This window comes from Drosophila ananassae, chromosome 3R, assembly GCF_017639315.1.
Source record: "Drosophila ananassae strain 14024-0371.13 chromosome 3R, ASM1763931v2, whole genome shotgun sequence".
NCBI classification, from domain to species: Eukaryota; Metazoa; Arthropoda; class Insecta; order Diptera; family Drosophilidae; genus Drosophila; species Drosophila ananassae.
Genome location: NC_057930.1, coordinates 1,080,448 through 1,107,770, shown reverse-complemented (window position 1 = coordinate 1,107,770; position 27,323 = coordinate 1,080,448). Strand labels below are relative to the sequence as shown.

At 40.1% G+C, this 27,323-nt stretch overlaps 1 protein-coding gene across 1 annotated transcript in view; it reads right to left on the bottom strand.

The window, feature by feature from the left end:
- The window catches only part of LOC6497632 (G protein-coupled receptor kinase 1), a 213,302-nt gene extending 186,568 nt beyond the window's left edge, over positions 1-26,734 (bottom strand). The window contains 2 exon segments of the mRNA XM_044716065.1: positions 26,340-26,455; positions 26,588-26,734. Coding sequence (XP_044572000.1) covers positions 26,340-26,455; positions 26,588-26,608 — 137 coding nt within the window. The 5' untranslated portion in view covers positions 26,609-26,734.
- Positions 26,735-27,323: the final 589 nt, after the last annotated feature.

Here is a 27,323-nt window from a genome sequence, read left to right as displayed (position 1 = left end):
AACTCTCCGCTCTGGATTGTCCCAAAAAAACTTAAGCCAAATGGTGAAAAACAGTATCGCATGGTCATTGACTTCAAGCGCCTGAATGCGGTTACGATATCCGATACTTACCCAATACCGCATATAAATTTTACTCTGGCTAGCCTTGGGAGAGCCAAATATTTCACGACGATTGATCTAACGTCTGGCTTACAAAATTCGCCAAAATATTTCCCCTACAATCCAAGGCATCAATTCACCTCCGCGAAACACTGTTAGAGGCTCTTCATTACTTTACGGTGCCTAGAATGATAGTGTCGGACAACGAAAGGGGTCTCCTTTGCCCAACGGTACTAAACTACCTCCGAACGTTGGAGATCGAATTATGTATATTATACCCCTACTCAAACGAGCGAAATCAACGGCCAGGTAGAAAGACTTCATTCGACCTTCTTGGAAATTTACCGGTGTTTAAAATTCGAACATCCAAATTTTACGAGTGCACAGTTAGCACTGATCGCTGTAGACAGATACAACAACTCTGTCCATTCAGTGACAAACAAAAAACCCGTTGACCTATTTTTAAACCACGTATCGCGGTTTCAAGGATAAAACGCTTGAAGACGTTAGAGACCTGATCGAGCGAAACCAGACTAGTCCAATATAGGACATAATAAAAATATGACTGTACCTAGACAATACGAGTCGGGGGATAAGGTTTTCGTCGCTAATAAGCAAATTAAAACTAAAGAAAAACAAAGTTTCAGACCGAAGGAAGTCCAAAAGAATCGCGGAGTGACGATTAAAACTAGATCAGGGAAAATTTTGCATAAATCAGACTTGAGGAATTGAAGAGCGCTTTATGAACCTCTTTATTTTTTAACATAAACATAAAACATTTTCCTATTTTAACACACACACAAAAAACATTAAACGTATTACACAAATAATATAAGCATGAATACACAAATATTATACACACAGATATAAGTATGAATAGTATATACAAGCTTTTCTTTTCTTCTCGATCACGATGCTCCACAAGTCTCACAATAATCGGCCTCACATCAGCCGCGCGCATATTCAAGTATGACGCACCCGTCGTTCCCTTGCAATTAGGAGCAGTATGGCGGATCAACGTAGTGTTTAAACTGGTACACATCATCGACCTATCAAGGATGATGGAGCTAGTAGACGACACCAGCCGGGACGCGGCAACCCTGATGGACTAACGTTTTAGCACAATAACGAGACACTACCTGGAGCAAGCAGCGGAGGGTATAAACAGAGTGATGAGGCCAGCATCACGCAGAGCTCGAGCAATAAACTGGGTTCAGCCTGGAAATGGATTGCAGGATCACCAGACGCGGAGGACTGGAATGCGATACTCAACTCGGAAAAGATGATCGCCGAAAACGACGACCAGCAAATTCGGATCAACGCTCGACTCTTCGACGCCAGCCATAAATCAATTCAACAACTGAATGATGTGGTAGCGAGAGTCAATGCGATAGACGGCGACTTTCATGCAGTTACGACAACACTACACAAGGCACTCATCCAGGCTGACCAAGTAGCGGAAGTCACAAGGGCATGCCAACTTGCCAAAACTGGAGTGGCAAATACGAACCTCCTGGATCATGAAGAATTGAAAACTATACTCACAGAAGTCAACGATCTCCCGTATCAAAACGCCGTGGAAGTAGTGGAATTTTCCCGGCCAATTTACTCTCCAATGGCACGACACTACTGTACATCTAGCCCTGCCTAAGTATCTAATAGGAGACGCGAACTTGTACACCTGTATCCAACGGTATCAGGCGGGAAACAAATAGTGCTCGAACACCAGAAGCTCGCACTAAACGGAGAAGAGACATATGCATTAGTGGGCAGCTGTTCCTCCATCGGCAACATCACAGTCTGCCCAGAAAAGGATTTAATGGCTCTAGAAGAAAACTCATGCATTCCACGGCTCCTGAAGGGGGGCCATGCATCCTGCTCATACCTTCGGAGCAATGAAGAGGTCGTGCAGATGGTAAAGGATGGACATAATTCCTCTCTAATTATAATGGATCAATAACGACACCCGAAAGAGACTACCAATTGGAAGGGACGTACATTGTCCAGTTTAACAACGAATTCATCACAGTCCGGGACAAAAACTTCACCGCCTATTCCGCAAATCACCCAATGGCCTTACGTCGACGACGTCAACGCCCAAAACATACAGCTAATGTCTGGCGTTTCACGAGGCGTAACCTTTCCTTTGTCTTGGAGGGTTCGCTAACAATACAGGGTTGCCCATATTCGACGGACCCATGTTTTTTTTTTTTAAATCAAAGAAAAAAATACAAATTTGGCGGTTGGCAATCTTAATCATTTAATTTGTTCCAAGTAGATTTATTTACATCAATTTTTGAATATGATATCTTTCAAATGGCCGCCTCTGGCGTTGATGGCGTATTGTGCCCTTTTTGCAGCATTTTCCATCGTTTTCGCCAACATTTCGGCCGGAATAGCGGCTATTTCTTCACGAATGTTGTCCTTGAGCTCTTCTAGGGTCCTTGGCATGTTAACGTAAACCTTGACTTCAAATATCCCCACAAGAAGAAGTCAGGCGGCGTCAATCGGGCGAACGCGGTGGCCAGTCAAAATCACATCTTTTCGACATCAAACGGCCGGAAACAATTTCTTCAGAAAATCGATTGTTATGCGACTTGTGTGCGGTGGAGGCCGTCTTGTTGAAACCAGAACTGCCTCATACGCTTTCGACGAATAATTGGCATCACAAAATTGGTCATCATGTCGCGATAACGCTCTGGTTGATGGTAACAGCATGGCCATTTTCATTTTGGAAGAAAAACGGCCCAATGACCGTTTTCGAACTAACGCCGCACCAAACTGTGACTTTTCGTCGTGAAGAGGCACTTCTTGAATCTTCTCAGGATTTTCAGTGGCGTAAATACGGCAATATAAACGCTAAATGGTGTTCTTAGAAGGGCGCACTTTTTAATTTTTTAAACACGTTGAGTTTTCACAATTGACTTGTTCTGTTGAATGTAAATTTCAACTATTTCAGAGCGCTCGCGTGGCGTGTATTGTTCCATGGTAAAAATCTGCTTGGACTGACGCTTCAAACGCGGTATGTCATTAAGCGATCTGCCATCTCTGTCAAAAGTTATGGCGTCGGTAGATGGGTCCGTCGAATATGGACAACCCTGTAGTAGTCTTCTCGATCACTGGAGGAAGTTGACCTCCACCAAAAGGAATACCAACCACGAGGGTTATAATCGAGGACCTGGAAATCCCAAAGAGGATGTCGACAACAGCTCACCGTTCTGCCAATTGATCTGCGGGACGCAGACTTTTAGAGGGGGAGGAGTTAACACCCGGCACTTTCGAGCCCCCCCTTGCTCAGCACTATTCGCCCCCTACTACTACTACGCCTCGAACTCGACCCCAGACTCTTAAACCCGAATCCACAGCATAAGCAATTCTCGATATTTAAGTACTGTGGTTCAACTACATCCGGATATGTCGCAGAGAGTGCAACTATATCACAAGTGTGCATCTATGTACGCTGACTAGAATGTTGCGGGAAAGCTGACACACACCCTGAGTGCCGTGTGGCGCTCCTCGAAGCGCAACCCGAATATAGTACCTGCGCGAGTAGAAACCAGTTAAAAAGTTGTCCATCAGGTGTGCAGAGGCCTTACCTGGGTCTGCTGGGTCGAGGTCCGCTGAGAATCTCCCTAATCCGGGTTCATCCGACGCGCCCGGATCGATGGCGCAGCGCAAGGTAAGAGACGGAGAGACGGGGAGAGTGCTTTCTCTTCCGGTCACTCTCTTTTCAGCTCTTCTGCCAAATTGCACCGGAACTGACGCGAGCGTGGCCACCCACCAAAGTGTATCGAAAGGCCAGCGGATCGACTGCGCAGCTCCAACAGTGTGGTGCAATGCACGTAAGCCGGGCTTTGGAGAAAAATTGTGACCCCTAGAGGGCGCTACCTATAAAAGCGCCCACCAGATGGATCTGGACAGGGGGCACTATGGCATACTTGCAGGCGGTTCTGGGCAAGTGTTTGTTTGGCCCTGCCGGTCTAACAAACGATCCCAATACCAATACCCACAACAATACGTTGTGTAATACCAATACAAAGCATCGCTGGAGGACCTCGGGAAGGAGATCACGCTGCTGGTGGAGATGCTGGAGGATGGAAAAAGGAGGTCCATCCACCAGCCGATGAGGGACGTTATAGAGAGCATCCGTACTCTCTACCGAGCGACTGGTTGCCCAGAAGGACGAACAAGGAGGCAAAGAGGCGCCGAAAACCCACCAGGCGTCCCCAGACGTCCCCAGACGTCCCCCTTATTTCGACCGGCGGCGGAACCCAGGAGGAAGGGTGTTGAACCCAATCCCCCGAGCACCAAAAGGAGCAGGAGGGAGCCTTCGCATGCGACTACGCAAACGAGGGCCGGAACAGGACAACCAGGGCAGCCTACGGAACCCGACCCTGGTACCCAGAGGACGAAGGACGCCCCCAAGTGGAAGCTGGTAGGCCCGAAAAAGGGCAAGAACCAGCGGAGACCAAACCCAGCGCCCAAGGTGAATCCGAAGCCCGACGCGCTGGTCATCACGGCAAGGACGAGGCCAGCTACGCCGACATCCTGCGACGGGTGAAGCAGGACAAAAAGCTGCAGGAGCTGGGAGAGGCCGTCACAAGGATAAGAAGGACCCAGAAAGGAGAACTCCATCTTCAACTGAAAAAATCTGGAAGCTACGCGAAAAAGATCGGCACTAGGAAGACTCCAGGGCCCGACGGAATCCCAAACGCCGCCTAAAACAGGCAATGGAGGAAAAAACCGGAGGTCTTCGCAGAGACCTTCAACAAGTGCCTCCAGCGAGGCACTTTTTCAAAAAATTGGAAGATTCAAAATCTTATTTGGCTGCCGAAAGGGAACAAGCCGACTGACGACCCATCAGGATACAGGCCCATATGTCTCTTGGATACGGTAGGGAAAGTCCTCGAGATGACCATTGCCACGCGCATCTCGAAAACCATTGAGGAAAAAGGAGCGCTCTCTGGAACCAATATGGATTCCGGAAGGCACGCTCTACGATTGACGCGATTAAGGCGGTGACCGACATGGCTGAAGCTGCCATCGCAGGATCTAGGTGTACCTGCGCGATGGTAACATTAGACATTCGTAACGCCTTTAACTCGGCAAACTGGACACGCATCCACAGAGCCTTATTCTTGGCAGGAACACCGGTTTACCTGCAACGGATTACCGTATTTCCAGCTATCTCTCAGAAGGACACTGCTCTATGAGACGGGGGAAGGAACGAGGTGACAGCGGGTGTTCCACAAGGATCGGTTCTCGGACCGCTTCTATAGAACATCATGTACGACGAAGTTCTCAGGATTGAGCTTCCGGAGGGATGTAAGCTCATCGGCTTCGCGGACGACCTCGCCCTAATGGTGGTGGCCAAAGAAACCAAGGAAGTAGAGACCAAGGCGAACAATGCGACTCAGGACTAGACCTGGCGGCGCATAAAACGGAGGCGGTTCTCTTCACAAGCAGGAAGAAGGTGGAACATATCACCATCCAAGTGGCAACTGCCCAATAAGATCTAAGGACGCAATAAAGTATTTAGGAGTCATGCTGGACAACAGGCTGTCTTACGGAGCTCACGTGGACTACGTGACCAAAAAATCAGCTGGAATCCAAGGAGCACTATCTCGGATATTGCCAAACATTGGAGGCCCAAAAGAAGGCAGGAGACGCCTTCTGGCCAGGGTCGTCACGTCGGTCCTACTGTATGCAGCGCCGATATGGGCAGCATCAGTCAGAGGAAACCGAGGGCTTAAAAGGAAGTTAGGCGCATCGTACCGGCTCGCAGCGCTACGAGTCATATCGGGTTTCAAGACTATCTCGGAGGATGCATCCCTCGTCTTGGCAGGAATGATCCCCATAGACATTCTGGCAACCGAAGCGGAGAAAATATACAAATCCATCCAACAAGAGGGAAGTACGGCACCCCGGGAGGCCATGGTGAGTTACCAACTTACCCAATTTCTTTCAGGCCACGGAGGGTATAGAAAGTACCTCCACAGGATCGGGCACGAGGAAAGCCCAGAATGCCCCTAACTGCCCAGGAGCAGATGAGGACCCAGAGCACATCCTCTATATGTGTAGGAGGTACCGTGCAAGAGCGGGAGCTCTACCAGCTCCAGAGCACCTAATAAGATATATGTGCAAAGCAGAGGAGCAGTGGAACCGGGTTAGCCAGGTTATAGCTTATACACAGGGCGACTTAAGAAGGCTAGAAAATGAACGTAGGTTAGGCAACCCTTCCCCGTGAAGTAATACCTTACAGTGGTTCCGCGGGGTCTGTGGGGGTGGTTTTAGTACGTAGGCACTGGCTAGACACGCCGGTGAATCGTGCATACTATTGGTACGGGCCAATAGTATCTAGGATAGATTTCCACCTCAATGGCGCAATCAAAAAAAAAAAAAAAAACGCTGACTCTTGACACCGGATAGCTGACACTACACCCGCTGACACCACACACGCCGACACCGCACACTCTGACACCACACATAGAGTTGCAGTGGGAGATCGGCCGATATTGAGCTGACGACCGGAGGGTCACAACTCTGGGAAGTCAGTCTATTTTTGACCACCAAACCACCAAGCTGAATATACTCCAAATATTCTCGATTTTTATATTAAAAACATCTTTCCCTTTCATTAAATAAGAACTTTTAAGAAATAAGAATCAAATCAATTGACACGAACAATAAATTGTATTCCAATCAACATCAAACTTTGAACCAACTGCTTTTCACCAGGTGAACCATGGAAGGACACCTTAACTTATATGTATATATCGGATCATATATGGTTGGCCGATCCTTATGAGAATTTCACAATTAAATAAGTATTGTAATAAAAATGTTTTAAAACAGAAAAGCATCTTTAAAAATAGTAAGTTTGTGCCATTTATATGTCGAATCAGAAGGTGATCCTGATCAAGAATATATATACTTTATAGGGTCGGAGATGTCTCCTTTAATGCGTTGCACACTTTTGACCAAAATTTTTAAAATATATAAAAGGGTTTTGTAAAAGGATGCAGCAAACTTTTGTTAGGGATCTGAAAATGAGACCTACAGTCCCGTGTGGCGGGTGGGTTTTTTTGGAACCCTCCCCGCGGGATGACCCCTACTAAATGGAAAAATATTATTATTACAAAATTAAATTGATTTTTAAATACATCCATCAAAGAGTGAGGATTGAAAAAATTATATGGTAGTTTATTCCCTTTAAATGGTGTAGGTCCTGTTTTTTCAGTAGGAGTAAATGTGTCAAACGATATTTTACATTTTGTTAAAGAAAATGCGTTATTACGTGAGTATTTTTAATATTTATATTGAGCCAAAGGAAACATGACAGCTTCTAGTCCATAATATAGCTGACTCTGCTAGAAATCGAACCCACAACTTTAACAGACGTGCCTGATTTTTTTTTTTCTTGCACGTGCCGAACAAGAATATTTTTTATATGTTTGTATTTTATTGTACACCTATATAGATATTTTCGTCACTAAATTGATATCAGATATTATTTTGGGTTTCGCATCCAGGTTCGTCACCGGTACTTTACCTCGTCAAGAGGTTTTTTTGTATGATATCAGTTGTTTTTTGTATATATTGATCTTGAATTATTTAAAATAAAACTCAGAATATATAGAATATTAAAGTAATCTCTAGACGGGCAATTCACAGTTAGCAACACTTTAATTGTAAGGATAAACACCAAACTTTTTATTTTTAACTCCATAGATTTTGACATTCAAGAAGGTGGAATAATTAAAACATTTCCAAAGACGTAAAGAATTTTTCGATAGCTTCAGTGGTTCTGAAGTTATACGTATTTTTAATTTACAAAGGTTTTGGAATTTGGTTAGTTTAAAAATTGCCCAAAATTATATTTAAAATCCAAAATTGTTTCGTAATTGTGGGGAACCAAATTGTTTAAAACAAATTAACAGATGAGAGGCCTATCCTTATGAGAGTTTCTCTATATAATAAATTATCTAAAAAAATAAGAAAGGAAAGCTAACTTCGAGCGGAGCCGAAGTTGATATACCCTTGCAGTTCAGTCGCAGTCCGCTAGGTGGCGCCACGCATCTTATATTATTAGATATATAGAAGATCGTATATAGTCGGCCGATCCTAATGAAATTTGGCAAATCAGATTATTTTGTCCAAATAGAATCTGTACCAAGTCCCATCTTTCTAACTTAAAAAACACCAAAGTTTATGCCAATTCCTATAGGATATAGTCGGCCGATCCTTATGAAATTTTGTACATAAGATATGTTGGTCAAATATAACATGTGTGGAAAATCCCAACCCTCTAAAAAAAAAACACCAAAGTTATTGTATTTCCGATCAATCAGTTATATGGCAGCTATAGGATATAGTCGTCCGATAGACAAATACAGTAAAAGTTGAAAGAATTTACTCCATACCCAGCAGTACTGAAATTCCCGGCACCGCCTTTTCGGTCGTAATGTCAAATTTCGTTCGAAAAAAAAAACAATTCAATAAGGTTCGAAATTGCTAGAGTTCAAAATTACGCATATTCGATATAAGTTATTAATCACTAATATTTTCTTGTCATTCTAAATATTTTGCGCGAAAAACTTTAATTGTAAGGTCGTGGGTTCGATTCCAAGCAGAAAAATCTTTATTATGGGTTGATTTTTGTTTACTTTAATTTTAGTTTAATATCACAGTATCAAAATATACTGTTATATTCAAAATTTTTTATTATATCTTATTGATCTTATTGAAACAATACCTTGCGATAATTCATACCGATAATTTATATCGGTTGCCTATAGAATATTTTTAAAATTAAAAAATAAAAAAAAAGTTTTCTCCAGTTTTTCTAGTTAAACAAATTGATGAAATTGATGACAAATGAATGTAACACTTTATTTTGGGTTTGCGATATAAAATAATAAATATTAGAAAAGTATTGGTGGAGTTGGTTTGCCTAGTTTTTTTTTTTAACTTTTAATCCATGATTTGGCCCAAAAACGTTGGTGGCTGTAATTTAAGTGAAGCAGTGTTTTATTTATATGCATTATATGCTCAGTGGTGGCATATGCATATAAAGCATACTCGTAAAATTGTGCATTTGTAAGTCCTCTCATAAAGACATGAGACACTTTACAGCAGAAAAACAGAATTAAATTTGCCAGCAACGAAGTTCGAGGTTAGCCGAGTGGAGAGCGTTGTGGTTTCTAACACGGAGGGCCTGAGTTCGAGTCCTAGTTAAGCCAATGTTTTTGTTCAACTTTTTAAGCCTTTTTTTTATTTGGATTTTATTTTTAAATAAATAAACTAAAAGCTGAAAAGATATACTCCACATTTTTTAGGGTATTGACCAAATATATGCAGACTCAAAAAGTAAAGTTGCCAATCAAATACACACACATGTAAAAGTAAATGCAAGCTTCACAGGAGGCTGCACTAAATTGGTAGCTGCACTTACAGGACTATATCTTAAGTTAACGAATTTTGTCAGATATAAGCGATATATCAAAGTTGCGTCATCTCAAATCTATCTGAGATCCTACATGCAATATAAATAGGATCAAATGAGCAAATTTTAAAAAATAATTTTTTTTTTTTAAAACAAATTAATTTTCAGTGTATTTTTTTTTGTGTACTATAAAGACGTTTGGTTTGGTCTCTGTGGGAACCGGCAGCGAGATGCTAAGCCAGCATTGATATCTTTTAAGAGAGCGGCACTCTCCTCTCTATGGACTCTCTCTCTATTCTTATATGTATCGAGTTTAGTTTTTAAGTTGGCACCCGTGGCGATCGGAGAGTGGAAATAAAGAACATTGTAAAAAGCATAATTGAGCGTGTAAATTAATGGAAGCGGTGCGGTGTTACATTGGCGACGAGGTAAACTAAATGGAATTTAAATTGAAGTCGTTAAAGTTAATTATAACCACGATACAAATTGGATAAGATCGATCAATGGAAATCGACCACGCTTGAAAAAAAAGAAAGAATAAAGAAAAAAAAAATAAGTGAAACGAAACCCTTAGTTTTGCACCTCCTCCTCCGCTTGGTTCCATTGGGTTGAGAGAATGAGTAAACAAGGGGGAAGGCGAGAAGTGCTAAACGAAGCTAAAAGGACAATCTTGAGGAAAAGAGAAGAAAAAAAAAAGGAAAAGAGATAATATTCAGCAAAGGTTGAATAAGGTTGAAACGGATAAAGAATTATCTGACAAAGGTCAGAGGGAGAGCGCCCAAACAAAAAAAAAAGTAAAGAGAGAAACAGAACACTATCGGACAGTGGTCAGAGAGAGCCCCAAAAACACAAAAAAAAAAAAGCTATCTGACAGTGGTCAGAGGGAGAGACCCAAACAAAACAAAAAAAAAGGTCATAGGAAACAGCGGGGACGGCGGGGAACGAAGCGGCCGGCGACTGCGCAGCTGTGTTTACAAAATGCACAAAAACACAGAAATGCATTTGGAATGTCCAGGGGGGGATCGCGGGGTATCGGGACGAAGTCCGATGACCGGCACAAAAATAATGCGGATCGGAGGCCCAAGCGGCGCAATCGGGGGAGGGACAATAAAGAAAGCCCGCCAATAGAAAGACGGCGGGATTGGAGAAAGCTAACGAAGAAAGTGAATGAGCGGAGGATTAAAGGCAGGAAGTAGATTGGCAAGGATTAACGGGCGCCTCTGGCACTATATAAGGAGGGCCCTTGGAGCGAATCGAGGCCGAGTCTTCTAGGGAAGCTGGGAGAGTGAGTGAAAGACCCCCCGTGGGTAAGTCTGCCATTCAAGTTGGAAAGTTTCCTTGGAAGAGTTAGGAGTACAAGCTGAAGGACCCCCCGTGGGTAAGTCCGACAGTCCTAAGTGCGGGCTATTAAGCGAGTGAGCGAGGATCTACGACAAATAGCTTAAGGACCCCCTGTGGGTAAGTCCGGCGGCGGTACGCGAATCGAGCAAGGAGCAAGGGGAAAAGGATCAAGGATCCGCGGCAAAGCTAAGGCCCAAGGGTAAAACGAGTCGGGTGGAGTTATTCCCGGACACGACAGGTATCCTGGTGTAGTTGCGGCAACGACGGATCAGCCTGGCGTACGCCTTGTCTGCTCCTGACCGTTCGATCCAGGTGTGATCCTGTAACGCGAGGGATAGCCAACCCGGGAAACTCAAGCCCAATAGTGAAACCAGGCAGGGACACCCCGGGAAGTCAAGCGAATCCTGATCCAGGCGCTGGAGCGTATGCACAGCTGATCACCTGGAGTCAAAGGAGACGCGACGCCCAAACCTCTGGCCTACCATAGATCCTGCGGGGCGTAGGCACGCAGGTGTTTGGAGGCGAGTGGCGAACGCGACCGGGGGCGTGTCCTGTACGGTAGGAAGGCCCTTCGTGCCCTGATGCGGCCGCTAAGCAGCGAGGAGCATATCCTGCCCGGCGTATGCCTGGGAGAGTGAGCCACTCGGTCTGTTAACCACGGGTTAGGTGCCGGCCACAGCGAAGGGCAAATTCAGGCAAGCCAAGGGTTCCGAGGTCCACGGCACCCTAAACGGAGAAGCAGCAACGACGAGGAGAGTAACGGCAACAGTAGAGCAGCGACGACGAGGGAGCAGCAGCGACGGACAGGCAGCGGCAGCAGAAGACAACAAGCAGCAACACAGGCCCCGCAACCAGAGTCCGTGAGTCCGAACGAAGGGAACCGAGAGCCGTTTCGGCGCCAGGCACCAAGACCGCACGACCTGCCGGGCGCAAGCTTTGGGAGCGTATTGGCACCAACCCGGAGCAGGGATCGGGGATCGACGGGAGGGCGAGCGGTCGGTCGGCTGAGCCAGACAGCCGGTGAGGATTCTCTTTATTCCTTTGTAAATTTATTACAATAAGGGGATTTATTTGAAAAGAAGCAATAACGTGTTATTTCTGGGCTCGGGCAATCACGTCGAATCTATAAATTCGGTGGAACGTACCCTCAACCTCAGTGAGCTAGTCGCGGCGTTTGTTGCGAGCAAAACATAGCAAAACAGTTCGTTACAAATGATTTTTTTATAATGAGTCTACATCCCCTTGGATTTTTGCAACTCTTCTATGCGATCGGCATACTTTGGGTATACCGTTGTACCATTTCCGGGGAATAGCATTCCATATGTCCTGTGTCCGTTCCCACAACTCCTTCATTCCACTTGGAGGAACTGCATACTTCGCCAGCTGCGATTTCACGTGACTCCATAAGTTTTCTATTGGATTCATATCGGGAGATTGTGATGGCCACTTCATAAATTGAAATTTCTGTTTTGAAATCCAATTTTTAACTAATATGGACGTGTGCTTCGGGTCGTTGTTTTGCTGAAAAACGCATTTTTCGACAGAAAGACCCATATTTCCAAGAAACTTTTGGAAGATTTTCTTGCAATATGGCTAGATATTGCTCCTTTCGCATAATTCCATCGATTAGCACCAAGCATTATGATGGATGGTGGTGACTGAATCGTGGGATCCTTAGTACAATACTAGGAGCGTCCATCTGACTCGAACCGATTAATTTTGGTTTCATCTGATCATATAACCTTAGAAACAAAAATATTTGCTCCTGGTATTGTACTAAGGATCCTACGATCAATCAAAAAGGAATGTGCGACAAACCGTCAAGCACGGTGGCGGTTCCATCATGGTTTAGGGGTGCATTAACTCAAATAGAGTTGGTCCCTTGGTGCTAATCGATGGAAATATGCGAAAGGAGCAACATCTAGCCATATTGCAAGAAAATCTTCCAAAAGTTCTTGGAATATGGGTCTTTCTGTCGAAACAACGACCCGAAGCACACGTCCATATTAGTTAAAAATTGGATTTCAAAACAGAAATTTCAATTTATGAAGTGGCCATCATAATCTCCCGATATGAATCTAATAGAAAACTTGTGGAGTCACGTGAAATCGCAGCTGGCGAAGTATGCAGTTCCTCCAAGTGGAATGAAGGAGTTGTGGAATGGACACAGGACATATGGAATGCTATTCCCCCGGAAATGGTTACAACGGTATACCCAAAGTATGCCCGATCGCATAGAAGAGTTGAAAAAATCCAAGGGGATGTAGACTCATTATTAAAAAATCATTAAAAAAATATTTGTTAAAAAAATAACTACAGTGCAAAACTGTAACATTTGATTTTTTTACAGTTTGGCGTGTCATTTTCTTTAACTGATAACAAATGGCTTTCAATTTTGCTTAGGAATAGTATATGATATAACCAATAAACGAAGACTAAGATTTTTAAAATGCGTGCATTAGAAAAAAAGTTACAGACCTTTGAAGTTGCACCAATGAACTCGTGATACAGTTTTGCTCGTCAGTGTATATAAAATAAGATATATATATACACATGAAATAAATAGATAGAATAGGCTCAACAGAAGCATATATGTAAAAAAAAAATATTTGTTTTGTCCTCGTTCTCAATGCTGCACGCATTAATTGTGATGGCTGAAAACATTATAAAATCTTTTTTATGTGAGAATTTGGAAAAGTCCGTTCTTCGTAGAGAATGGGAGAACTGGCTTCGAGCTTTCAAAATATATTTGGAGGTGGATGAGATCAAGTCCACTACAAGAAAGAGCACGAAGTTGCTGCATTTAGGTGGCATACAATTGCAAACGGTTGCGTATGCACTTCCGGGGGCTATAGTAGAATATGATGAAGAAGAGGATAATAATGTTTTTGCTATACTAGTCGATAATTAACAATATACACTCCGTTTCACTTGAATAGCACACCCAATTTTTCATAATTACTTGTTGATCTCTCAACAATTGCTTGATCTAATGCAATGATTGTTGCTCTTTTTAATTCGTATCCTTATCTACTCTCTTTAAACAAAAATTGGAAGTCTGAAAATGTAACGTTTAAATTTACCATAATTTTCTTTTCAACTTGCTTCAATAACTGGCACCTTTTTTATTTCACTTGAATAGCACATTTTAGATTGAGTGTCATTTCAGCAGCCAAGGAGATTGAATCATAAACGTTTTTTGATTAATTTGTGAATTTTAAACATAGTTTAATCATTTTGTGCAACTAGGGGTCGTGGAACGTCACTAAGTCACAAAGAACCGATCCAAATACAAAGCTATATTTATTGTGACCATTATGTAGCCAATATTGCGAAAAAAACTAGAAGAAGCAGAAAAGTCGTATACAATTTTATCAACAACAAATTAAACTATGGAAAAAATATAAAAGGTCGCAAAAGTAATGTCCTTAGCGGGACAGATAAAGGTGCGATTCTGCGGGAAGCCTCGAATTCTTATGACTCCGTGAGCAAGATAAGGGAAAAAGCAGGTGTTGACGCGAGCAAAACTACTGTTTGGCGAGTTATTTTGAAAGCTAAACATCTTAAGCGTTTGAAACTTAACAAAAAAACCACCGCTTAACCCCAATCGAAAGGAAGCACGGTTGACCTTTTGCCGCGTCAATATGTCATGGGGTAACGAGTGGAAGCGCGTAGATTTTTCTGATGGAAAAGTTCAATTTGGAGGGGCCAGATGGCTACAATTATTACTTTCATGATCTGAGAAAAGGGACGCATCAATTGGAGCTTTTACATAGTCGATTAGGCGGATTTATGGTTTGGGGAGCCATATCTTACTATGGGACTTGTGAACTCCCATTCTTATCCTCAAACATGAACGCAAAAGCGTACCTAAACGTCCTGGAAAAAGCTTTTCCACCATTGGAAATTTTTTTAAATAATTTGCGTTAGACATTCCAGCACGGCAATACCCCAATTATATTGCACGTATTGTAAAATCTTTTTTAAAAGATAAAAATGTTGATAGTCTGAATTGGCCACCATACTCGCCGGATCTGAATATAATTGAAAATGTTTGGGGATGACTGGCCAGAAAGGTTAATGAGTCTGGCAAACCATTTTAAAACAAAGAAGATCTTATTGAAGCCATTCAGATCAGCCTGGGCTACAATATCCCTAGACTATATAAAAAGTCTATATGATTCGCTGCCCAACAGGATCTACGAGGTTATATTGAATAAGGGGGGCTTAACCCATTATTAAATTAACAAAAATATATATTAGAATACTCACTATTAAATAAAAACACATTTCCTAATGTTTAAGTTCGTTAAAAATACTTTAAAAACAAGATGTGCTATTCATGTGAAACAAAATTTTTGAGGAACTTTTTAAGATTTTAAGTTCTTTTGTTAACATTTATTAATTGCTAATTTAATTTAGGTTTTGTTACTTTTCTTATATTTAAAATTGATTACACTATGAAAAGAAACTTAAACATCAGTGAGTTTTCTTTTTGGTTAAAAGATTTCAAGATTTGAAATTGCATATAAAAGTGTGCTATTCAAGTGAAACGCAGTGTACTTCTCACCAAAACAAAATTCGACGTTTGAGCGACACCTGTTTAGGAAAATATCACCTGACGAAGGAGATGATTTTGGCAAGTTCATCTTACGGCTGCGACAACAAATTCGGAAATGTAGTTTCGGTTCAACGAAACGCGGAAATGGAGGAGATATGTTTGAAAGATAAGTCATTGATACTTGGGCTAGTTCGGACAATAAAAAAGAAGATGTTAGGAAAGGAACATACGTTAGGAGAAGTCATCGAAGCGTGCCAGGTCGACGAAGAGATCAGTAAGCAGTCCCAGTTAATGCTATCGAAGCCGGTCCCGGATACTATTAATAAAACTCAGACTGGAAAACGCGACTATGTATAATGGTGATTGTGGTAGATGTGGGCGGTCGGGTCATAAAGAGGATAGCGACTTAGTAAAGACTACTTAGTAAATGTAACCCGATGCTCCCCGTCCTGGGCACATTTTGGCCGGAAATGCCGGACGGTTTTGAAACGTCCATACCCGCAATCGTATGATCGAAAGAACAATGGAAACGTAAAACGCAGGAATGTGCGCTGGATTAAAGACGAGAACCAATCGGGCAAGAATACCGATCAAGAAAGCTGTTTTAAAATAAGCAGTGACAACAAACAAGAAAATGGATAAAATGCCGGATCGGAGGCGAAGAGGTTGCCATGATAATCGATTCCGGATCTCGATTTAATCTTATATCGCAGGACGATTGGATGGATCTTCAGTCGAGGAAAGCAATTGTTTTCAATGTGCGTACCGAGGACCCAAAACCAATTTAAGGGATATGTCTCAGACACAATTTTAAACGTCACTTGTGTTTTGAGGCACCATAGGGATCAGGCAGGCTCAAAGCTGATTGCCTCCTTTTTCGTATCCTTGGATATCACCCGTAGTGATAGCATTTAAAGAAAACGGCGAAATCCGACTGAGCTTGGGATATGAGACAGGCAAATCGGGCGATCCGCAGGGAGAATTACCCGTTACCTACTTTCGAAGCTTTTATGACCAGGTTGAGGGATGCAAAGTTGTTTTCACGGTTGGATCTCAAAGACGCGTACCATCAATTAGAACTAGAGGAGTCAAGTAGATAAATAACAACCTTTATAACACATCGGGGTTGTTCAGATACAAAAGATTGATGGTTGGCATAAACGCAGCTCCAGAAATTTTTCAACGACGCCTCGAAGGGCTCTTGGCGCCATGCTCCAACGTCATGAAGTATATCGACGACATACCAGTGTGTTAGTGAAGTTTGCCGGTTTTTTCGATAAAGAAAACACTTAAAGGGAATGTGAACATTTTTTATTCAAAGTATTGACCATTGGATTCTACACATTTCGCCCATCTTTCAGGCAAATTATGGATACCATTCCAAAAAAACTTTTTTCTTTTGAGGCAAACCATTCGACGAGCCATTTTTCGGACTTCTTCAAAGTTGGCGAAGCGCTGCTCTGCCACTGAGTGTCCATCGATGCAAAAAGGTGGTAGTCGGACGGGGGCGAGGTCTGGAGAGTACGGCGGGTGCGATAATATTCCCAATCAAGTTCTTTCAATGTGTCCCTTCACCAGTTTAGCGGTATGAGACGGCGCGTTGTCATGTTGTAAGATAACTTTGCCATGTCTTCGGGCCCATTCCGGCCGTTTTTCGATCAACGCATTATTCAAATTGATAATTTGTTGTCGGTAGCGATCCTTATTAACTGTTTCACCAGGTTTAATAACTCGAAGTACACCACACCACACTGGTCCCACCAAACACAGAGCATTGTCTTACGGCCAAAGCGATTCGGCCTTGCAGTCGATGGGCCGGCCTCACCAGGTGAAAGCTATGATTTTTTTCCACTTCGGATTTTCAAAATAAATCCATTTTTCGTCCCCCGTGACAATTCGATGCAGAAAAGATTTCCTTTCGAATCTTTGAAGCAGTAATTCACAAGTGGTTTTTTTCGATTTTCCATTTGTCTATCGTTCGGTTGGTGTGGTACGCATTTTCCATACTTGTGGATCTTTCCCATGGCTTTTAAACGTTGGCTAATTGCTCCTCGGGTCACATGGAGTGTTTGGGCCAATTGTTCTTGCGATTGGGTTGGGTCTTCATCCACTAACGCTGCAATTCCCTCGTCTTCGAACTTTTTCGCCGCACCAGGATGTTCATTGTCTGTTCAATCGTAATCTCCACTTTTGAATTGACGAAACCACGTCTCACATGTTCTAATCGCTGGAGCATATTCACCATAAGTATCTACAAGCAACGATGAGCTTCAACTGCTTTTTTCTTCTGATGAAATAAAAGAAGCAAACGAATGCCGCAAATGCGATTTATTTGGAACAAAACTGGACATATTCACTGACATGAACAACTGTGACACTATCACTTTGGATGAATGTAGCTTTGTAGCTTTGTAACTTCTGTATTTACAAAGCTTAATGTCCAAAGAAAAATATGACATCGATGCGAAATTATTCAATGTATACATATCGCCAGCGACATCTCTGAGTGAAACCGGCAAACTTCAACAAACACACCTGGTAATCATTTTTGGGGAAAAATGAAAAAGAGCTCGATGAAGCGGTCAGAATGGTTCGCGAGATTTTAGGGAAATACAATGTACTTTTAAACAACAAAAAGTGTGTTTGGAAGACGAACAATATAGATTCCTGGGTCACATCTTGACAGACAAAGGAATCAAGTAGATCCTGAGAAAATATCGGCGATTGGTTTCGTTTCGAGCTCCCAGAAAACAAAGAAGAAACGCGTAGTTTCTTGGGGCTGGTCACGTACGTTGGGAAGTTTATTCCAGACCTGGCGGATCTAACTGAAACGTTACGTTTGTTGTTAAAGAAGGATCAAAAAGTTTATTTGGGGAGCTGCTGAAGAAAAAGTGTTCCACAAGTTAAAGTTAGCGTTAACTAAGATTCCGAGTCTCTCATACTTTGACCCTAAATATAAAACTCGACTGATAGCTGATGCAAGCCCTATTGCTTTGGGAGCAGTACTACTATCAATTTAAAAAAACCTCACCCCAAATATCATCGCTTTTGCTAGTCGGAGCCTAACGGATGTAGAGAAACGCTACTCACAAACTGAGAAAGAGAGTTTGGCTTTGGTCTGGGCAGTGGAGAAGTTTTATTTTTACCTAATGGGCCTCAAGTTCGAACTAGTGACGGACCATAAGCCACTAGAAGCGATTTTCAAGCCTACATCCAAACCTCCAGCGCGTATTGAGAGATGGCTCCTACGCCTTCAGGCATACCATTTAAAAATAATCTATAAAACGGGCAAGGAAAATATAGCTGATTGTTTAAACCGTTTGTGTGAAGGAGAACCGGCTACTTTCTTATGACATTAAAGGGCGAACACAGCATACTGCGGGTTATTGAGAATGCCGCACCACACTAATAGCTATATCCGAAATTGCTGAAAAGAGCGTTAAGGATGAAGAAATCGTCGACGCAATGATGTGCCTTCAACCGGGTTCATGGAGCCTGCAACTTCTAATAAACTGTACCCCTTTCGACATCATGCTGAGAGGAAGTGCGCATTGTCATCCCCACGACACTAAGGCGGACGGTGTTGGATGCAAGCCCAGGAAGGCCACCCGGGCGAATCGGCAATGAAGCGGCGACTACGATCTAAGGTATGGTGGCCCAAAATTGACAGGGACACTGAGAAATTTGTGAGGATTGTCCTAGACTGCATCTTAGGTATCCCAGGCAATAAGTCCCACCGCCATGAAGAGAACAGAGGTTTCCAAATGGTCCGTGGCTGTCAGTCGCTACAGATCGACTAGGGCCACTTTCCAATAATGAATACATATTAGTTCTAATAGACTATTACTCTAGGTACATGGAGTTTAAGTTTCTGCGCTCAATAACATCACAATCAATTATTGAAGCATGTAAGGACATTTTTAGTAGACTGGGTTACCCAAAAGCGTTACGGACTGATAATGGTAGGCAGTACGTAAGCGGAGAATTTCGGAACTATTGCAAATCATGCGGCTTTGAGCAAATCACAACACCACCTTATTGGCCACAGGCAAATGGCGAAGTAGAAAATATGAATAAAGCCCTAGTCAAGAGTCTTAAGATAGCCCATATGCACAAAAAGGACCTTAAAGATGAAGTCCGAACTTTTGCACTCATGTACAATGTCACGCCTCATGAGACGACAGGGACGCCTCCAACAAAATTAATGTTCAACCGAATTATTCGGGATAAGATCCCGGGTATACAGGATTTAGGACACCACGGAATATGAGGTGGTGAAAAGGACAGGTGATCTAGTTCAGGTAGTAGGGGAAGGCAGAACGCTGATGAGGAACGTTAGTCACCTTAAGAAGGTTCCCAAAGAAAAATAATCACCCGAGGACATCGATGCGGACTCCGTTTCAGTTTCAGTACCAACCAAGCAACAAACCCCTGGAAGGAAGGACGAATCTAACCCGGAGGGATTAAAACTGAAGCTCGTGAGGAAGGAAGGGATATGGGAACCGGCAGCGAGATGCTAAGCCAGCATTGATATCTTTCAAGAGAGCGGCACTCTCATCTCAATGACTCTCTCTCTATTCTTATATGTATCGAGTTTAGTTTTTAAGTTGAAACCCGTGGCGATCGGAGAGTGGAAATAAAGAACATTGTAAAACGCATAATTGAGCGTGTAAATTAATGGAAGCGGTGCGGTGTTACAGTCTCGAAGAAAGTGAAATAGATATTTAAAAACCTTTTTAACGGAGTTAAACGTTTTAATATCTTTCTTAATTATAAAGCTATGATTTTTTTAATTAACAACGTTTTTTAATTTTGTGACGTAAGCTTAAGGTATTTCAAAAAGTTGTAGAACAATAGTTGCTCATATGATAGTAACAAACATCTCCAATTTTTTTCAGGATTGCCAAGAAAAAATAGTGCAAACATATAAAAAAATTGCATATAAAAAATATTCTTGTTCGGCACGTGACTGATTTTTTTTTTGTTTTTCTTGCACGTGCCGAACAAGAATATTTTTTATATGCAATTTTGTACACCTATATAGCATATTTTCGTCACTAAAATTGATATCAGATGTTTTGGGTTCGCATGCAGGTTCGTCACCGGTACTTTACCTCGTCAAGAGGTTTTTTTATATGATATCAGTTGTTTTTTTGTATATATTGATCTTCAATTATTTAAAACAGAACGCATAATATATAGAATATATATATATATGGAAGTAACCTCTGGACAGCGATTCACACAGTTAGCAATACTTTAATTGTAAGGATAAACATCAAAACTCTTTTTTTTTAACTCTATAGATTTTGACATTCTAGAAGGTGGAATAATTAAAACCTTTCCAAAGACGTAAAGAATTTTTCGATAGCTTCAGTGGCTCTGAAGTTATACGTATTTTTAATTTACAAAGGTTTTGGAATTTGGTTTAGTTAAAAATTTTAATTAAAAATTTTGCCCAAAAATTTATTTTAAAATCCAACATTTTTTCGTGTTGTGGGAAAACCAAATTATTTTAACAAATTAACAGATGAGATTTACAGATGCCTATCCTTATGAGAGTTCCAATATATACTAAATTATTTAAAAAAAAACAAAAAAGGAAAGCTAACTTCAAGCGGAGCCGAAGTTGATATACCCTTGCAGTTAAGCAGAAGCTTATATTATTATTATATATATCGGATCCTATATAGTTGTCCATCAACAAAATTTCTAATAAAAATATTGGAAACAGCCCCAAGCATCTTTAAAAATAGAAAGGTTGTGCCATTTCCGATCGTTCAGTTATATGGCAGGTATAGGATATGGTTGGCCGATTCTTATGAACATAGGATTAGATTGCCCAAAACGAAACCGTAGACGGTCCCATCATTCTAGCTTCAAATACAACAAAGCTAAGCCAATTATCCTAATAAAATTTTGCAAATCGGATAAGATTTCCCAAAATGCAATCTGTACTAAGTCCCATCCTTCTAACTTATAAAAAAACAAGAAAGGAAAGCTAACTTCGGGCGGAGCCGAAGTTGATATACCCTTGCAGTTCAGTCGCAGTCCGCTAGGTGGCGCCACGCATCTTATATTATTAGATATATAGCGGATCGTATATAGTCGGCCGATCCTTATGAAATTTAGCATATCGAATTATTTTGCCCAAAAAGTAATCTGTACCAAGTCCCCATCTTTCTAACTTAAAAAACACCAAGTTATGGCATTTCCGATCAATCAGTTATATGGCAGCTATAGGATATAGTCGACCGATCCCGGCCGTTCCGACTTATATACTACCTGCAAGGAAAAAAGGATGTGTGCAAAGTTTCAACTCGATAGCTCCAAAACTGAGAGACTAGTTTGCGTAGAAACCGACAGACAGACAGACGGACATTCTCATATCGACTCAGGAGGTGATCCTGATCAAGAATAATATACTTTTAGGGTCGGAGATGTCTCCTTCACTGCGTGCACACTTTTGACCAAATTTATAATACCCTCTGCAAAAGTATAAAAACAAAGTTATGGCATATCCGATCAATCATATAATAAACATGTTATTATATCAAAATAAATACGCAAAGATAAAAAGTTAAAAAAAACTGGAAATTACGTTTTTCCAGTTTTTCTAGTTAAACCAATTGTTGAATGTAACAAATTTATTTTGGGTGTGCGATATAAAAATAATAAATATTAGAACAGTATTGGCGGAGTTGGTTTGCCTGGTTTTTTTTAGCTTTTAACTCATGATTTGGCCCAAACGGTGGTGCTGTAATTTAAGTAAATCAGAGTTTTATTTATATGCATTATATGCTCAGTGGGGGCATATGCATATAAAACTTTTCTACTAATAAAATTTTGCATTCTTCTCATTAAGGACATGAGACACTGAAACACAAAGCAGAAATTACATCGAAAGTTTCCATCAAGCAACGAAGTCGAGGTTAGCCGAGTGGAAGAGCGTCGTGGTTCCTAACACGGAGGGCCTGGGTTCGAGTCCAAGTTGAGTCAATGATTTACGTTTTACTTTTTTAAGCCCTTTTCTAGTTGGATTTTATTTTAAAATAAATAAACTAAATCTGAAAAGATATACTCCATATTTTTTAGAGTATAGACCAAATATATACAGACCCAAAAAAGCAAAATCGCCAATCAAATACACACACATGTAATAAGTAAATGCAAGCTTCACAGGAGGCTGTACAAAATGGTAGCTGCACTTACAGACTATATCTTGAGTTAACGGATTTTGCCAGATATGAGCGATATATTAAAAGTTGCGTCATCTCAAAAGCTATCTCCACGTGCAAATATAAAAAGGATCAGTCGACCAAATTTTGAAAAATATTTTTTATTCTTAAAAAAAAAAGTTTATTTTCAGTTTTTTTTTTTTTTGTGTACTTTATAGACGTTTGGTCTCAAAGAAAGTGAAATTGATATTTAAAAAACCATTTCAACGGTGTAAAGCTCTTTTTAATATCTTTCTAATTAGAAAGTTATGAATTTTTTTCATTAACAAAGTTTTTTAATTTTTTGACGTAAGTTTAAGGTATTTCAAAAAGTTGTAGAACAATAGTTGCTCATGTGATAGTAACAAACATTTTCCAATTTTTTTCAGGATTTTTTTAAGATAAAAATAGTGCAAACAGACAAACCGACAAACCGACAATCGGCTTCATTTTGAAGAAGAAGAAAAAATCGAATTTTTTCGGGTCGGGTCGATTGAGGTACCAATCGACGCGTATTTAACTCTAGAGATGCGAATATATAAAAATATTCTATCTGGGGACTAAAATGTGTCCACCAGCCCCATTTTAGTGATAAAAATTTTTTTTTACTTTCACCCTAATTTGCTCCCAAACCAAATAACTTTTGGAATAGGTTTTCGACAAAAATTATCTAATTGAAACAATACCCTTTCGATTCGTATATCATTAATTTAGATCGGTTGCCTACAGAAAATTTATAATTCTTCGGCTATATATAGAGTTTCCTCCGCGCCACGCCAAGGCATGCAGGTCGTAACCTCGTGGACATCCGTCCACAGTAATTTCAGTACTACAGGGTGCGGATTTATGTATGTACATACATATGTATAGTTTTACTATGGAAAGGCAATATTGAAATATGAACATACATACACTGCTGGACAAAATAATAGTACATGCTCATAAGATTTCTTCTATGTCAGGTAAATCTTTTTTTTATTACCGTAACGAGCCAATTCTAATTTATTTTAGTTTTCTGGCATAATGCTGATTATAAAAATACTTAAGAAGGCAGGATGGTTGAGGCTTCAAAAAAATTTTTTTTTCAGGAATTTTTTATATAATAGAACATTATCTTAGGAATATCCTGAGAAAGTTTCATGTCCGATCGGACTAAAACTTGCTGAGATACCGATTTTCTAGTTTCTTTCTCTCCATATACTTTCCATTGCTTTAAAACTTTAGACGCGTTTTTCTCAAAACAACTTCAAGTCGGTGCGTAACGTAACTCAAAAGTAAATGCTCGGATCTAAATAAAATTTTTCACACATCTTTAATGCAATAAATACTTGCGGAACGCTTTTTTTTTAAATTTTTTTTTTTTACCATTTTTACGGGCAATAATGGGCGGATTTTTATGTAAAAATGGTACCTCCGACTTTACAACCGCGCCAAAAATTCAAAATCGCATATTTTTCAAAATGGTTTCGTTCATCCGCACAAGAAACTAATTTTAAGTAAATCAATTCAATTTTTTTATTTTCGATAACACTGTAAGCCAGACTTTACGCACAGCAAGAGACCAATTTTTTGGAAGCGACTCCGGCCGACTGCCCGTCACGGGATAAATTATAATTATTTCTTAAAATAAAAATTCCTAGATACTCTCCAAATATAGCCATTAATCGTGTAAAAAAATTGAATTGATATATTTACTCAGACATAACAAAAAAAAAATCGCAAAAATCTGCTATTTTTCAGCCTCTGAAACCATCCTGCCCCCTTAACATAAGAATATTTCACGAAATCTGTAGAATTTATTGTGGATTAAACCTAATAAAACATAAAAAAGGGTTGGTCAAAAAAATAAGTACAGCAATTCTTCAAAGCCTCTAACTTAAAAATAAAAAACACTTTCTCAATTCTTTTTTTTTATAGTAATCTTATGCTAATACCCTGTATATCCCCCCCTATTTTGTAGAACTTTTGTTATTCGTTTCGGCATGCTGGGCATTTAATTTACGGCACGTCTCCAAACCTGTCTTCTCTTCGAATTGCTGCAATTCTTCTTTAATTTGGAATGTGTTTGTGCCAATCCGACAATTAAGCTCTCCCATAGGTTTTATATTTGGTTTAAGTCTGCAGTTTGACTTGGCCACTTCATAATGTCCACCTTGTTTTCGGTGAAACTAACCCTTGACCAGCCCTTGATGTGTGTTTTGGGTCGTTGTCCTGTAGAAGACCCGTCTCAAGGGCAATGTCTTCCTCAGCATTATGTCAGACAATGTATTTTATCCCCAAATCGGGTCATAGTATCGGTAATCCGATGAATCGGACAACTCCATGCCAAGAAAAAACAGTCCCAAATCATAATGTTCCGCTTCCGTGTTTAAAACGGTCTATTTCCAGTACCGGGCGTTGAATTCTTTGCCTTTGGGTCGACGAAACAAGTCTTACATTCTATCTGGAGTCGTTACCAAATAGATTTATTTTGTTTCGTCGCTCCATAGGACATTATTCCACTTTTGGAACCCTCTGTCCAGATCATGCCAAACGATTTTGGGCTAACTGTTTCCTCATCTTTAAATTATTCCCTCGAAGGAGAGGAACTTTTCTGGCGATGCGTGCTTGTAAGCCAGCATTAGTAAGTCTACGACGAACTGATCTAGACGATATTTAATGGTCAATATGAGCAGCAATGGATGAGCAGCAAAGACTTAGGATTCGGGTGTCGGTCGTTTGACAGAATTTCTTCTTCCGAACTCGGGTTTCGAATTGAACCTTGAATTTTAGGGCATTCTGGACCAAAAATAATGACTGCCAAAGTCTTTTAGCGATTTCCCGAAGGCTTTATCCTTCCTTTTGCAGAATTAAAAGCAATTTTTTCTTTTTTCTGTTGTACAATTCTTTTTTTTGCCCCAACTATAGAATTTTTTTCCTGGGATATCCTTAAATATGCTAGGAAATAATAAAAACCAACAAATCTTAACTCGAATCTAGCTTTAATCCTTTAAAATTTATCAAATACACAGGTGTACTTATTATTTTGACCAGACCAAAATCGCCCACCCAGCAGAAATTAAGCTTAGTATTGAATACACGAGGTGCCCATATTTCAATTTTGTTTTAGAAATTGTGTAACATTGTAACTTATAAATATAAAAAAATTGACGGGTGTGCATTGCATAAAAATCGAGTTATATCCAAACAAATAAACACTATATCTGTGTACTTATTATTTTGGACAGTAGTGTATGTATGTATGTATGTAGGAGTCCCTTTCAGTTGGACTCCTTTCCCTCTTTTGTGTGGAAAAACTCCCACATCTAAACTCGATTGGAAACACATTTTACTAAATAAATTCACACTAAACACATATGTATATATTTTAAAATTTTAGTTTATTAGAAATTTAATTCGTTATATTTATTTAATAAGACTTAAAAAATTAACAAATATTTACAAGTTTTAAATAAATAACTTATAAGTTAAGAGGTTTTGAACAAAAAATAACATATACATTAAGATTGGTACAGAATGCTATCTAAACTAATTAATATTAACTGTGTCCGTGTTTTGACTTATACATGCATGTAAACAATTGACCAGAACGTACATTCATAAACATAACATACATATGTGCATACATTTGTGAATGTACAGGTACATTTGACATGCAGCTTTTTAAATTGGATACCTGGGATCCGGTAAAGTCAGTTTTTTGCTGGCTCTTGCGGCAGGAGTACATTTAGACTTCTCCATGGCCATTAAGTAGCTGACATCAGCCAAAACAGCTTCTAAGTCCGCCATGCTCTTAAAATATTGTTTATTTAGTTAACAACTTATTTACTTTATTCACGAAAGAATAATTGTGTATTTTTATTAACCATGTATTGTGTTCACTTATAAAAATGCAAATAACCAATTAAACGATTCGAGTCATACTTTGCAATTCCAAATAAACATAAATGTATAAGTTTTTCCTAATTCACTTTTTTAACAGTTTTTATTTTGTTAAACGATTGAATGACGATAATCAACGTTATAACATTACGAAAGTCGCAGTATTTTCGCCTAATGCTTCTTTTACACTAGCAACATCAATTTCCATGACAAGGCATCAAATATTGAGTAAAGCATAGTTTCATATTAGCTTGTTACCTTAATCTTATATAGGAAGTTTAATTTACATTATATCATCTGTTTTTTACTAAAAAACTGTAACTGGATCATCATATATAATTCATTACGTGATGCCCAACAATACAAAAAAATCTATCTAAATATATCCATCTGCCTATATAAAAATAAATTCCGCCAAATCGATCACTCAAATCTCTAAATTTCATACACCGCTGTAAAAACTCACATGTTTTCCGCTCACTGATTCCGAAGCGATTCAATTGAAATTGCGCTGGAAAAAGTTAGACTGACAATTTTAATTGCTTTTTTGTATGACACCAATTTTTTATGTTTTATTAATTAAAATAAGTCTTTAAGTTATTAAGAATTGAAAACCCTTGGTTTTTTACGATAAATTTAAAAAAGTTATTCAGACTCTTGAAAATTTAGTCTTAGAGATAAGAATCTTCTCTATTCTTTGCAATTTAACGTTTTTAACCACGTTAAGTGTTCCGGGTTCACGGCCTCAGTTTCGGATGCTATTTCACGTAGGTCTGGT